Genomic DNA, 13553 nt, shown 5'->3' on the forward strand with positions numbered 1-13553 from the left:
CAAAAAATAATGCAAAGCATTGAGTCATACCTCAAATTTAAAGTAAAATAATAATTGATGTACTTGAAATGTCAATTTTGAAGTTTGTTTGGTAGTTACCTAAGCAGCATAGCCAGAAACGTGTACCAATACTCTCATAACAAATGTCCTAAGTCCTAACACTATATCACAAAAGTGCTCCAAGAGCCATTATCTCTTTTCTTTTCATTCTATTATTAATCACCAATGGCCATAGATAGATGTATAGGTATCACATATCAAACAACCGTTTAATATTAACAATGATTACTTGTGATCAACCGACATAAGCCGATATTATTAGGTTCAACGTCATCAGTAAAATTCGAATCCTGATATTCATGGTCGTTGTATGTGAATTATTAGTAGTTATTACCATTTCGTCTTGCAAAACCAAAAACAAAAACTTTATCATACTTTTCCCCACCACATAGTACTAACCACATTATATAGATTATATAGATGTAGTACCACCAATAACCAATCATGCATATTTTGTAGCACAATTAACAAAAAAAACCAAATAGAAGAAAAAACCATGGCAGGAAACAAAATCCCAGAAGTATCACTGAATTCAGGACACAAAATGCCGGTAATAGGAATGGGAACTTCAGCAGACAACCGTCCATCAAATGATGTTCTTGCTTCAATCTTTGTTGAAGCAATCGAAATTGGTTATCGCCATTTCGATTCTGCGTCGGTCTATGGTTCAGAAGAAGCAATAGGCCTGGCTGTGGCAAAAGCTATAGAACAAGGACTTATCAAGAGTAGAGATGAAGTTTTCATCACTTCAAAACCATGGAACACAGATGCAGATTATGAGCTTATTGTTCCTGCTCTCAAAACCACATTAAAGTAACAAAATTCTATAATCTCCTTCATTAGTTTGTTTTACACCTTTTTTTATCTTACCATTTTGTTATGTATAATGTTTTTTAGAAAGCTAGGAATGGAGTATGTGGATCTATATCTGATTCATTGGCCAGTGAGATTGAGACATGATCTTGAAAACCCTGTCATTTTTACCAAAGAAGATTTACTTCCCTTTGATATTGAAGGGACATGGAAAGCTATGGAAGAGTGTTATAAGTTAGGCTTAGCAAAGTCTATTGGTATATGCAATTATGGTATCAAAAAACTCACCAAGCTCTTGGAAACAGCTACCATCACCCCTGCAGTCAATCAGGTATGTACCATAATCAAGGGCGTCTTTGAGGGCCTGCAGTCAATCAGGTATGTACCATAATCAAGGGCGTCTTTGAGGGCAGGCTACCGCACATGACCTAAAATTTATCACAGTTAAACTAAGGTTAAGTAGGGTCTTGTAAAATGTTTGTAACAGTTAAATTGTGGTAAAATAGGGTCTCTGTTGGTTTTTACCATTGTTAAACCGTGACTAACATACACAGGCCTTCCAAAAACTTGAGACGGCTCTGATTATGAAAATTTCTACTCATGATTATGAAGAAAAAATTTGTGTATTTTTTTTCAGGTTGAAATGAATCCATCTTGGCAGCAAGGGAAACTGAGGGAATTTTGCAAGGAGAAAGGGATTCATGTTAGTGCTTGGTCAGCTCTTGGAGCTTATAAGGTAACATGGGGTTCAGGAGCTGTTATGGAGAATCAAATTCTTCAAGACATAGCTGCTGCAAAAGGGAAGACCATAGCTCAGGTAACTTAAAACTATCTCATATTTGGATAAACAACTTAATTGAGCGCTTATACGGTAAACTCTTGTGATATAAGTATTTATGCATAAATTATTATGATTTCATTTTCAGGTTGCACTTAGATGGGCATACCAAATAGGATCAAGTGCAATGGCTAAAAGCTTCAACAGGGAAAGGATGAAACAAAACCTTGAAATATTTGATTTTGAGCTGAGTGAAGATGATTTAGAGAAGATTAAGCAGATTCCACAAAGCAGACAGTACTTAGGAGATATGTGGCTATCTGAAAATGGATCCTGCAAGACCTTAGAAGAACTTTGGGATGGAGATGTTTGAAAATCTTCTCAAATTCCAAACAGTATTCTAAAATAATGTACTAGGAAAATAAATTTCAAGATTTGATTTTCATGTTATGTATGAGCTTCTTTAATATTATTGTGCATTATCAAGCACGAAAATAAATTATTATGTACTAGGTATGGCTTCGTTTCAAGCACGAAAAATAAATTTCAAGATTTGATTCTCAAAGTCTAAACAATGATGTTACCTGTGTTGCCCTGGTTCGGGTACGGGTATAGAATACGACATTTTTTGATAACCGTACAGGTATGTCCAATGTAGTCAAGCACGAGAACTTAAGTATGATCGGTCAGCTTGTGAAAGATCGTAAAACTCAGATCCTACCGAAGAGAAAAAATTCTAATTTCATATATTGAGAACATGATGTGAAATTTTGTTATATATTTAACAAAACCCACCAACTATAATAAAAACTCAGTGACCAACCAAACCCTTGAATCATTCACTACCTTACATTGTTCATATTAGGGACCATGCATTCATCATCATGGGCAAAAGAGTCAAAACTGTCATAATAAAAGCTTGCTTAACCTATGGCTAAAATATGTCTTGAAATTATATCTATGGAACCTTAAAGTGTGGACACAATACAGCCACAAGCCCACAACAAAAAGTTAACATCCATATGGAGACAATTGTGAATTTTGAGAAGCTTGAGCATTGAACAAAACACGAGAAGATGGAAGCAAAGAAAGTCCGTGAGGTGTTACTAAATTCGGAGAAAAATATGCCAATGATAGGCCTAGGAACTGCAACAGCTCCTCTTCCTACAAATGAAGCTCTCACCTCAATTTTGCTTGGTGCCATTGAAATTGGTTACAGACATTTTGATACCGCGTCTATCTATGGTACTGAAGAGCCTCTAGGCCAAGCTGTTTCAAAAGCTTTAGAACTCGGCCTTATAAAGAATCGCGACGAAGTGTTCATTACTTCCAAGTTATGGTGCACTGATGCTCACCATGACCTTGTTCTCAAGGCTCTCCAAACCACTCTTAAGTAAGAACAAGAACAGTTCTCTAACTTTTTCTTTGGAATTTGCATCTCTTTTCGTCTCTAATTTCGTCTTTTTGTGTTTTGGTTGGAAATGTTTAGAAAGCTGAAAATGGAGTATGTAGATCTCTACTTGATTCACTGGCCGGTGAGGTTGAAACCAGATATCGAAGGCTTTAACTTTACAGGAGAAGATGTGATTCCCTTTGAAATTAAAGGAACATGGAAAGCTATGGAAGATTGTTATCGATTAGGCTTGGCCAAGTCTATTGGTGTTAGCAACTTCGGCATCAAAAAGCTTTCCTTACTCTTAGAAAATGCTACCACCTCTCCTGCAGTTAATCAGGTATAAGAATCAATGAAATGAAATAACCAAATATTTTCACATAGTAAACGATTCAGGGCCGTCTTCGAGTGCGTACAAGGCAGACACCGCACAGGGCCCAAAGTTCAACACATTTAACCGTAGCTAAAAAGGGCCAAATAAAATATTTGTCATACTTAAACCATGACAAAATATGGTCCCTATTTGATTTTCCTCACTTCAACCATAGTTAACTTACACAGGGTCTCCGAAAACTTAAGACGGCCCTGCAATTTAGTATTACGTTAAACAGTGGAATATTGTGTCGGTTTACAGTGTCAATTCACATGTGTCAAAAAATCAAATGAAATGCATTAAATTGGTTGTATGTATCTTATTTGGATTCAGGTAGAAATGAATCCATCATGGCAACAAGGAAAACTCAGGGAATTCTGCACGAAGAACGGAATTCATGTCTGCGCATGGTCACCACTAGGAGCATACAAAGTATTTTGGGGTTCAAATGCAGTGATGGAGAATCCAATTCTTCAGAAAATTGCCGAGGCTAGAAATAAGAGTGTACCTCAGGTTCAACAGATCAAATATCATATGCAGTTATGCATACTACTCTATTATAATGACTGTTATGATCTAATCTCTAAGTTGGATATTTTGCAGATAGTACTAAGATGGATCCATGAGCAAGGGACAAGTGTAATTGTGAAAAGCTTCAACAAGGAGAGGATGAAACAAAACCTTGAAATATTTGATTGGGAACTGAACAAAGAGGAACTGGACAAAATCAATAAGATTCCACAATGTAGACTTTACAAGGCAGAAATGTTTGTATCTGAAAATGGACCCTACAGATCCTTGCAAGAGCTGTGGGATGGTGACCCTTGAGAAAAATCTTGTTTAAATAATCAAAATCTTGTTTGAATGATTTATCTGATTTATTTCTGTGAGCCTAAGATAATAGTCAGGAATATAAAAGTTGGCATCCCCTAATAGTAAACTAAGAATTTGGTTTCTGACTTCATTATTTATCAGTAATTTAGAGATTTTGGCTTTGAAATTGACACTATGACACTGCTATTTTGTATGCAAGAGGAACCTCTGAGAAAAAGCTTTTGAGCTATGCCTTGTTAAAAGCCGCGATGGGCCAATATATGACACTAAGACCTTGTTCTTCCAGCTCTCAAAACCACATTGCAGTGACTATACCAAATTTCAAATATATATGCAAAAAAATTGGTATTTCCCGAAGATTATGTTACATTACATACCGGAAAATTTCTATAATTTTAGATATTTTGTCTCCGAAAATTTTGTATTTCCCACATTATTTCCCGTAAGTTTTATAATGAGCGCGAATAAGATACGTATCCAATATGGCGATACGTTACTAATTAAATAATATAAGATACAATACATATAAAAATTAAAATTAAATAGTATATTATATAATAGAAATAGAAAAGAAATATTGATAATTGAAAAGTTATCATTAATAAATAATTTTTAATATAGGAATAGAAACGAAATAATAAGAATTGAAAAGTTATGAAATTATGATTAATAATATTTAGAGTGAAGATCCATTTTAGTCCCTCACAAAAATTGCATAGGTTAGATTAGTCCCTAAGAAAAAAAATTCATATTAAATTCTTTACAAAATTTAACCGGGTCATGTTAGTCTCTCGCAAAAAAGGAAGTGTCTAAATTAGTCCCTTAGAAAAAATGTCTTATTTAATCCTTTATAAAATTTAATCAAGCCATGTTAGTCTCTCTTTTAATATTTTTTTCAAATAGATTTTTTCTTATTTTTAATCTTCTGTTGATTTGAAATTATTTGTGAAGGGATTGCAGATAAATCACCGCGTTATTACAACGTCCTTTTCTTTGTTGGGTTTATGTTAGCTAGTAATTTCGACGGTAGCTGAATCGAAGAAGAAGTCACTTTTATGTGGTTTGTGCTTTATTTGAATAAAGTTAAGAAATGCCCAAGTTGTTTTAAGAATGAAAAGGTTGGATAAAAGTTGTTCGTTGGCGAATTCAAATTTGAAGTTATTCGTTAAGGACACGTCGAAGACTTGGCGCCTTCAGGAAGGGAGAATTTGAATTCGAAATTGATCAAATTGTCCGTCGAAGACGCGTGGAAATCTATTATTCAAAGGGATCGTGTAAACATCGAACGTGGCGTGTTTATGGAGAAAGACCGTTAGGGTCGAATTGGTATAAATAGGGGTCTTAATGTTAGGATTCAGGATGTTCACTTTGTACAAAATATTCAATATACTCAAAGTACCAGCATAGAGAAAAGAGTTTGCAGAGAATGTATGTATGAGAAACACTATTGTTTATTTTCAAAGTTATTTACTTTATGAATACCAAGTTGTTTACAAACCTCTTTATGAGTCGAATGTCCTTATTGTTAAAGTCATTTATACATCTTTAAGTCTTTCTAGTTTTCAGTCGAAACTCTTTATTTTAGTCATTTAAATCCTTTTAGTTAAAATTCCTTTAATCTATGTTCTTGAATAGTCACAACATTTAAGAAGTCTTTAATATTTATATCAACGAAGTGTTCTCGTTAACAACACCAATTTCACTCCTCAAGCCAAGAAATTGATCTGTCTTGATTGCCTTCGTCAAAACATTTGTCAGCTGCTTCTGGGTGCTGCAGTGCAGAACTTCTAACACTCCTTGTTGTACTTGACTTCTGAGAAAATGATACTTCGTCTCAATATGCTTGCTTCTTCCATGCAACACTGGATTCTTGACAAGATTGATTGCAGACTTATTATCAATCATCAACTTCAGAAGTTTCTCTATCTTAACCTTCAGATCTTCTAATAGGTTCAGAAGCTAAACAGCTTGACATGTAGCTACAGCGCCTGCAATGTACTCAGTTTCACATGTTGATAGAGCAACAACAGGCTGCTTCTTGGAACTCCAAAAAATAGGACCTCCCAGAAACTTAAACAAGTATCCAGAAGTACTTCTTCTGTCAACTCTATCTCCACACCAGTCAGAATTAGAATAACTCATTAATTCTGGTTCAGACTTTCTTCTAGAAGGAAATAACACTCCATACTTCAGCGTTCCCTTAATATACCTCAGAATCCTGACAGCAGCTTGGTAATGGGACCACTTTGGTTTACCCATGAATCTGCTAACCATCCCAACTGCATAACAAATATCAAGTCTGGTATTACACAAATACCTTAGAGAACCAACAAACTGTTTGAAGGTTGTAGTATCCACAAAATTACCATCAGAGTGATCAGAATCCAATTTATGATTGGTTTCTGATGGTGTTACAGCAGTTTTATAATTCTACAGCTTAAATCTCTTCAGAAGTTCAAGTTCATACCTCAGCTGATGTAGAATGATACCCTTCTTTGAGTACAAAACTCCATCCCTAGAAAATATACCATATTTCCTAGATCTGTCATCTCAAACTCATTCATCATAACTTCCTTGAACTTGACTATATCTTCTGAACAGCTTCCTGTTAGCAATATATCATCAACATAGAGATACACCAGAATCATATTGCCTTTAGAATGTTGCACATAAACGCCATACTCCATTTCACACTTCTGAAACGATTCGATTCGGGTAACCTTATATAATTTTTCGGTTTGGTTCAGTTTTCTTAGAGAGCTGCACCATAAACTCAATATCTCCCAATTCTTATCTCTAAAACTCTTATCTCTAAAGCAACCTAAGGAGCCGTGGTTTCAGGATGTCCTTACAGCATCTGGTCTGGATGACATATGTTAGATTGGGTACAACATTATCTACAAAGGGATGCTCATGGAATTTGTAGAGAGATGACACCCAGAGACGTCCTCCTTCCATTTATCTCATGGTGAGATTACTATTACCTTAGATGACATCTCATGCTTATGCATACACCTATCAGGGGTGTCCTCCTCCGTCGTGGTAGGATGATGAAGGAGAAAGCGGAAGACCTTCTAGTTGAGGAGATACGCTAGAAGAGGTGGATAACACCCGCGACACGCACGTGAGATTTTCCTTCTTGATCTGGAGATACGATGAGGAGTTAGTTGCAACACGACAGGCTGTTGGTGACCTAGTTGAGGTGGAGATACACAGATATCATGCACTTAGGTGTTACTTACTATTTTTGATCGGCACTTAGTTGTTTGTGGACACGAGATCCACGTATACGGATGTCGCTTACCTCAAGTACTTTTTTGATTCCGAACGGATCCATGAGTACAACTGAGGAGCGGCAATGTTGACATATGCCTATTTTAGACTGGGGAAGGGGTGCATGTGGAAGGCCAGGACTGTCGAAGGCAATTGTTCACTACTAGTGGTAACAACTTTATATCCGTCTACTTGTTTCCACAACTTTTTATTCTATATTCATGATTATGTTTGATCCCGATATTTTTTAATTTCATTTTAGGGGTGGATAACACTTCTCGATGATCATTGGTTGGGGATATGTGTCGGAGTATACTGAGGCATGGCCACGTGCTCGTGCATACATCCACATGAGGGGGAACCAGGCGGTGGACCTTTATAGATCCTACTTAGATCGTAGGTTGTCGAGGACATCCGCTACGATGTCTACGCTGCTCACTGTGAGACACATCCGTTTAAGGATATCACACTATTTCCTGGATGGTTGGCATGCAATTTGATCATCACTGCTCCCTATTTTTTGGAATGCGTCATGCGGCAGTTCGACTACTGTCAGACAATACCTCGCCACCCTTCTGTCTTCGCTCCTCTCGGGTTGACCCGTCGACAGATAGATAAAATATTTGTTGACTATCAGCAACACATGGTTTCGGACGACGAGAGCAGAATCAAACTGGAGCTCTTCGTGTTATTATTATTCTAATTAACTATAACACTCGAGTACAAATAACTCAAGAATATTGTTTTATTACTCAAATTAATATTTTTATTTGGAATTCTTAAATAATTTCTTTAAGATATTTAATTTTAATCGAAATGTCATTAGTATTATAAAAATCTAAAATCAAATATCTTATCAATTATAAATTTAAAAAAAAAAAAAAAACCATTTTTAATCTTGGATTGTGACCTTAGTTTGAGACAAATATTAATAATAAGAGAATAATAAAGTTGAATTGGTGGAACTTGAAACAAGGTCCACACGCTATTCTGTACTAACATCTCTTTCAACAAGGTCCACAGACACGTTTGTAGCTAGTTGTAAGAAGTTTCCTAATAGACTTTTGGGTCCACAAACTATTCTTTACTAACACCTCTTTCAAGCTAGTTGTAAGGTAGTTTCACATCATTTTCTGTTACAGTTACACTTCTTATATTTATATTCTTACCAAGAGACCAATTCTGCATAACAAACAAACTCACCTTTATTCTCAATTCTTATTATGGCTAGGCAATCACCTACCTCTTCATTTTCCTATGAATTCACTTACCAAGTATTCCTCAGTTTCAGGGGCACTGACACTCGCTATGGTTTTACTGGAAATCTCTATAAGGCTCTCACCGACAAAGGAATCAACACCTTCATTGATGACAATAATCTTCAAAGAGGAGATGAAATCACACCATCACTCATAAAGGCCATTCAAGAGTCTAGGATTTTCATTCCTGTGTTTTCTATAGATTATGCCTCTTCATCATTTTGTTTGGATGAACTTGTCCAAATCATTCATTGCTTCAAGTCAAAGGGTCGTCTAGTTTTGCCTGTTTTCTATGGGGTGGAACCTACTCAGGTGCGCCATTGGAGTGGAAGTTATGGCGAAGCATTGGCCAAGCATGAAGAGAGGTTCCAAAATAACAAGCAAAACATGGAGCGGTTGCACCAATGGAAGATAGCTCTTAACCAAGCTGCTAACTTCTCCGGCTACCACTTTAGTTCAGGGTACGTACCCCTCTTCACTTCAAATTGTTTTCTCTTCTTATATTATTATCATTAGATTTGATGTGATTATGATACTGATGATGCATTTACAAATTTATTTTATTGGGCATGAATAGATATGAATTCAAGTTTATCACGGAAATAGTCGAATACATCTCTACCAAGATCAATCGCGTTCCTTTACACATTGCTGATTACCCTGTTGGATTACAGTCCCGAGTACAACATGTCAAATCGCTACTTGATAAGGGATCTGATGAAGGGGTCTACATGGTAGGACTCTATGGTACCGGAGGCTTGGGCAAATCCACACTTGCAAAAGCAATATATAATCTTATTGCTGATCAATTTGAAGGTTTGTGTTTCCTTCATAATGTGAGAGAGAACTCAACTAAAAATAACTTGAAACATCTCCAGGAGGAGCTCCTTTTGAAAACAATTGGCTTGGAAGTTAAGTTAGGAGATGTTAGTGAGGGAGTTCCAATCATAAAGGAAAGGTTGTGTGGAAAGAAGATTCTTTTGATTCTCGATGATGTTGACAATATCAAACAACTGCAAGTTTTGGCTGGAGGACTTGATTGGTTTGGTCGTGGAACTCGAGTCATTGTTACCACTCGAGATAAGTACTTATTAACTAGTCACAAGATAGAAAGCGTGTACGAAATGGAAGGGCTATATGGGATAGAAGCTCTTGAATTGTTGAGGTGGATGGCTTTTAAAAATAGCCAAGTTCCTTCAAGTTATGAAGAAATTTTAATCCGTGCAGTTACATATACTTCGGGACATCCCTTAGCCATAGAAATAATCGGCTCCAATTTATTTCGAAAGAGCATAGAAGAATGGAAGAATACATTAGAGGGGTATGAAAAGATTCCCAATAAAGAGATCCAAAAGATACTTCGAATAAGCTATGATGCTTTGGAGGAAGAGGAACAAAGTGTTTTTCTAGACATTGCTTGTTGTTTCAAAGGGAATAGATGGGTGGAGGTCGATGTTAGGAGTAAATTAATGGTAAATTCATGTGTTAATATAAGTGATTTCTTCTCTAAACCAATGCAAAAATGTGATGAATCCATAGGTTTTTATTAAGAATTGAACTGAATAAGTTTAGTTCGTGCGTAAAGCAAATCGAATCACTTGTGGGTGTTATTGTTGCAGGTTTTGAGCTGAATAAGAACTTAAGAAGAACATGAGGAGGAAAGAAAGCTGGAAGTCTCAAAGGCTGAAGAAAAAGATGGAAAGTACAAAGGGCGCGCCGCGAGAGTTCCTAGGCGCGCCGCGAAAATACTTCTGTTTGAGGGGCGCGCCGCGCCAGCCCGTTGCCGCGCCGCGGCCTCGGCGTTAAAAGCCCAAAAGTTCTGTTTTAAAGCCCTAGTTTCCAAGTGGTTAGATATACTTTGTGGGAGCGAAATTAGGAGAGCTATCTGATTCTGAAGCTGAGAACAACAATTGAAGGTGGATTCTTTACCAATCGAAGACATTCTATTGATGAAGATGAATTCCTCCATTGATTCTTGTATGTTCTTCATGTCTATGGAGAGCTAAATCCCTCTTGTTGAGTCTAAGGTAGTAGTTAACCTATGAATATACATTACCATTGATTAATCCCTGTGAACAATTGTTTGAATTTATTATCAATAAGAAACCTTGCTTTTAATTTACATTATTGTTGAATCTTTGATCGAAAGAAAGGATTTAACTTTTGCCCTAGGTTACTATATTGATTCAATTGCAATTTGCAGAGATGAAATTGTAATTGGGTTTTCATAATTATCGTTCTTAATTACTATTATCGTTATTGTGATTTGGATAGATCGAATCTCATACCGGTAAAAGTTATCTAATTTGATTTGCAGACATGGAATCTTATTTGAGGATAAGTGAAGATAATGATTCAAAGGATTGTTCTATTGTGAATTAATTGATAATTGTATAGGATTAGGTTGATGAACCCTAAAGACTCAACATCTTTCTTTATTTGTTAACACAAAGTCCTTTACTTGCTTTTATTTTATTATTTGCTTTTGATATTATTATTAGTATAAAACAAACCAAACCAAATTTCTTAACTCAAAATAAACAACTATAGAACGGCAGTGATATTAACCAATCCCTGTGGATACGATATATTACCGAAAATATTTACCCACAAATACTTTCAACAAATTGGCGCCGTTGCCGGGGATTGGTGTCAATATTGCATGCATTGCAATAGTTCTTATTTTGAGTTTTAATTTTTATTTTCTCTATTTGGTTGTTTCACGTATTTGCTAGTTTTGCAGAAGATTGTGTATGCGCAGCAAAGTTTCTAGCGATCAACTTCTTTTTGATCCCGAGATCGAAAGGACCGCTAGGAGGTTAAATAGCAAAGCACGAAAAAGAGCGAACATAGCAAAAGCAAGAGACAACGCAACCGCGACATCGTCACAACAACTTGAAACCATTGACGAGTCGCAAGAAGGATTCTTCTTTCACGAACTATTCACGGAGGAAGAACCGGAAGTTTTTATACAACCTACTGTTGGCAACATGGCTGCTAATGGTCCATGTGCTAATAGTCCAAGACTCAATCCTCAGTTCGCGAGAACTGCCGCCAACGGGCGACCGACAGAACTGAAGACCGGTATCATACAATTGATTTGTGCAAGTCCTTTCGCCGGATTGGACCATGAAGACCCGTACACGCATCTTACTCGATTCTATGAGTTAGCGGGTACTACGGGTGTCGCTCAAGCTGATGAGGAAGCATTATTTAAGAGGTTGTTCCCACACTCTTTGCTATCTAAGGCAAAGGATTGGTATCTGGATCAACCCGAGGTAGTGATGACAAATTGGAACACATTGGAAGAAAAATTTCTGGAAAGGTTTTACTCTCAAAACCGATTCTTCGAAGCAAAAACAGCAATAGCAGTATTTTCTCAAGGTAGTAATGAATCTTTGAATGAAGCATGGGAAAGGTATAAAGCTATGTTGAGAAAGTGCAAAGGACACGGTTTTTCAGACGTTGACCAAATCCATATGTTCCGTAACGGTCTCACAGCTACAAACAAGACACTTTTGGACGCCACAGCTGGTGGTTCTCTCATGTCCAAAACACCTGAAGAAGCTACTCAGATAATAGAGCGAATGGCTCTAAATGATCGTCAAGGCAATCATGATCGAACGGTAAGAGATAAGAAACCCGGAATGTTAGAGTTGAACAACAGTGATGCTCTACTTGCTCAGAACAAATTGCTAACTTCACAAGTGGAACTTTTGACACAACAAATGTCTAAATTACCACAACAGATCAAGGAGCTGAACTGGGTATCTAATTCATATCAAGTTGCTAAGTGCGAGTTATGCAAGGGAGATCATCAAACAGGATTCTGTCCACCAGTGCAGGAAGAAGAAGTGAATTACATGAACAATAACCAAGGACAAAGGCAGAATCAATATCAGAATCAGCCATACCAACAAGGTTATCCACCAAGATACAACAACCAAGGGTACCAACAAAGGCCACCGAATCAAGGGTATCAACAACAAGCATTCCAGCCATACACTCAACCACCGCAACAACAGCAAGGAGGACAATCCAAGTTAGAGGAGACAGTGAATCAGTTCATTCAAACATCAGTAATAAATCAGAAGAATCAAGAAGCGGCTATAAAGAGTTTAGAAACTCAAGTGGGCCAACTTGCTAAGCAGATTGCAACTCATCAATCAAATGCAACTTTCTCGGCCAACACTCAAGAGAACCCAAGAGAACATTGCAAAGCAGTGGTAACAAGGTCTGGACAGAAAGGTGGCAAGGATGAAACGAAAACTAATGAGGTTGAAGACGATAAAGAAAAAGAAGATGAAAAACATGATGGAGAAGATGAAGAATATGAAATTATTAGAAAGGGGGATGAAGAGGAAGATTTGAGTAGAGAAGTCAAGAAGGAGAAATTAAAAAGAAGGAGTGCTAAAGATAAGATGGCGAACAACACGATTCCAAGTCAACATTTGCCATATCCTCATGCTCCTTCAAAGAAAGACAACGCTAGACAATATGCCAGGTTTATGGAAATTTTTAAGCAACTACAAATTAATATTCCATTCTCTGAAGCTATTGCCCAAATGCCAAAATATGCGAAATTCATGAAAGATATTTTGACAAAGAAGAAAAGACCGGAAGAAGAAGAGGTTGTTATACTTGATGCACAATGTAGTGCTATCATATCGCATCTTCCTCAAAAGGCGAGAGATCCTGGAAGAGTCACTTTACCGGTTACAATAGGGAATCAAAATATTGGGAATGGATTGATTGATCTCGGATCCAGCA

The 13553-nt window shown here is 36.8% G+C and overlaps 3 protein-coding genes across 4 annotated transcripts; all 3 read left to right on the forward strand.

The window, feature by feature from the left end:
- The first annotated feature begins 267 nt into the window (after positions 1 to 267).
- LOC131594485 (protein REDOX 2-like) lies at positions 268 to 2216 on the forward strand. The gene is made up of 4 exons (XM_058866633.1): positions 268 to 873; positions 958 to 1204; positions 1511 to 1690; positions 1800 to 2216. The coding sequence occupies exons 1-4, from the start codon at positions 557 to 559 to the stop codon at positions 2022 to 2024; spliced, it is 969 nt and encodes a 322-aa protein (XP_058722616.1). The 5' UTR covers positions 268 to 556; the 3' UTR covers positions 2025 to 2216.
- A 130-nt stretch (positions 2217 to 2346) lies between these two features.
- Positions 2347 to 4357, forward strand: LOC131594486 (methylecgonone reductase-like). The gene is made up of 4 exons (XM_058866634.1): positions 2347 to 3044; positions 3141 to 3384; positions 3751 to 3930; positions 4021 to 4357. Exons 1-4 carry the CDS (start codon positions 2728 to 2730, stop codon positions 4243 to 4245), a joined length of 966 nt encoding a protein of 321 aa, XP_058722617.1. The 5' UTR covers positions 2347 to 2727; the 3' UTR covers positions 4246 to 4357.
- Positions 4358 to 8699: 4342 nt separating this feature from the next.
- Positions 8700 to 11136, forward strand: LOC131594482 (disease resistance protein RPV1-like). 2 transcript variants are annotated; one of them, XM_058866630.1, is made up of 3 exons: positions 8700 to 9244; positions 9361 to 10255; positions 10403 to 11135. In XM_058866630.1, exons 1-3 carry the CDS (start codon positions 8748 to 8750, stop codon positions 10412 to 10414), a joined length of 1404 nt encoding a protein of 467 aa, XP_058722613.1. In that variant the 5' UTR covers positions 8700 to 8747; the 3' UTR covers positions 10415 to 11135. The 2 variants fall into 2 exon arrangements, with proteins under 2 accessions (XP_058722613.1, XP_058722612.1); XM_058866629.1 differs by having other exon boundaries at positions 9361 to 11136.
- The last annotated feature ends 2417 nt before the right edge of the window (positions 11137 to 13553 follow it).

This window comes from Vicia villosa, linkage group LG4, assembly GCF_029867415.1.
Source record: "Vicia villosa cultivar HV-30 ecotype Madison, WI linkage group LG4, Vvil1.0, whole genome shotgun sequence".
NCBI lineage: Eukaryota > Viridiplantae > Streptophyta > Magnoliopsida > Fabales > Fabaceae > Vicia > Vicia villosa.

Excerpts from the sequence above, each read along its gene's own strand:
- LOC131594485 (XM_058866633.1), top strand. The coding sequence starts at position 557 with ATGGCAGGAAACAAAATCCCAGAAGTATCACTGAATTCAGGACACAAA. Across the intron at positions 874-957 it reads GCTCTCAAAACCACATTAAA|AAAGCTAGGAATGGAGTATG; the intron begins GTAACAAAATTC and ends AATGTTTTTTAG. Across the intron at positions 1,205-1,510 it reads TCACCCCTGCAGTCAATCAG|GTTGAAATGAATCCATCTTG; the intron begins GTATGTACCATA and ends ATTTTTTTTCAG.
- LOC131594486 (XM_058866634.1), top strand. The coding sequence starts at position 2,728 with ATGGAAGCAAAGAAAGTCCGTGAGGTGTTACTAAATTCGGAGAAAAAT. Across the intron at positions 3,045-3,140 it reads GCTCTCCAAACCACTCTTAA|AAAGCTGAAAATGGAGTATG; the intron begins GTAAGAACAAGA and ends GGAAATGTTTAG. Across the intron at positions 3,385-3,750 it reads CCTCTCCTGCAGTTAATCAG|GTAGAAATGAATCCATCATG; the intron begins GTATAAGAATCA and ends ATTTGGATTCAG.
- LOC131594482 (XM_058866629.1), top strand. The coding sequence starts at position 8,748 with ATGGCTAGGCAATCACCTACCTCTTCATTTTCCTATGAATTCACTTAC. Across the intron at positions 9,245-9,360 it reads GGCTACCACTTTAGTTCAGG|ATATGAATTCAAGTTTATCA; the intron begins GTACGTACCCCT and ends GGGCATGAATAG.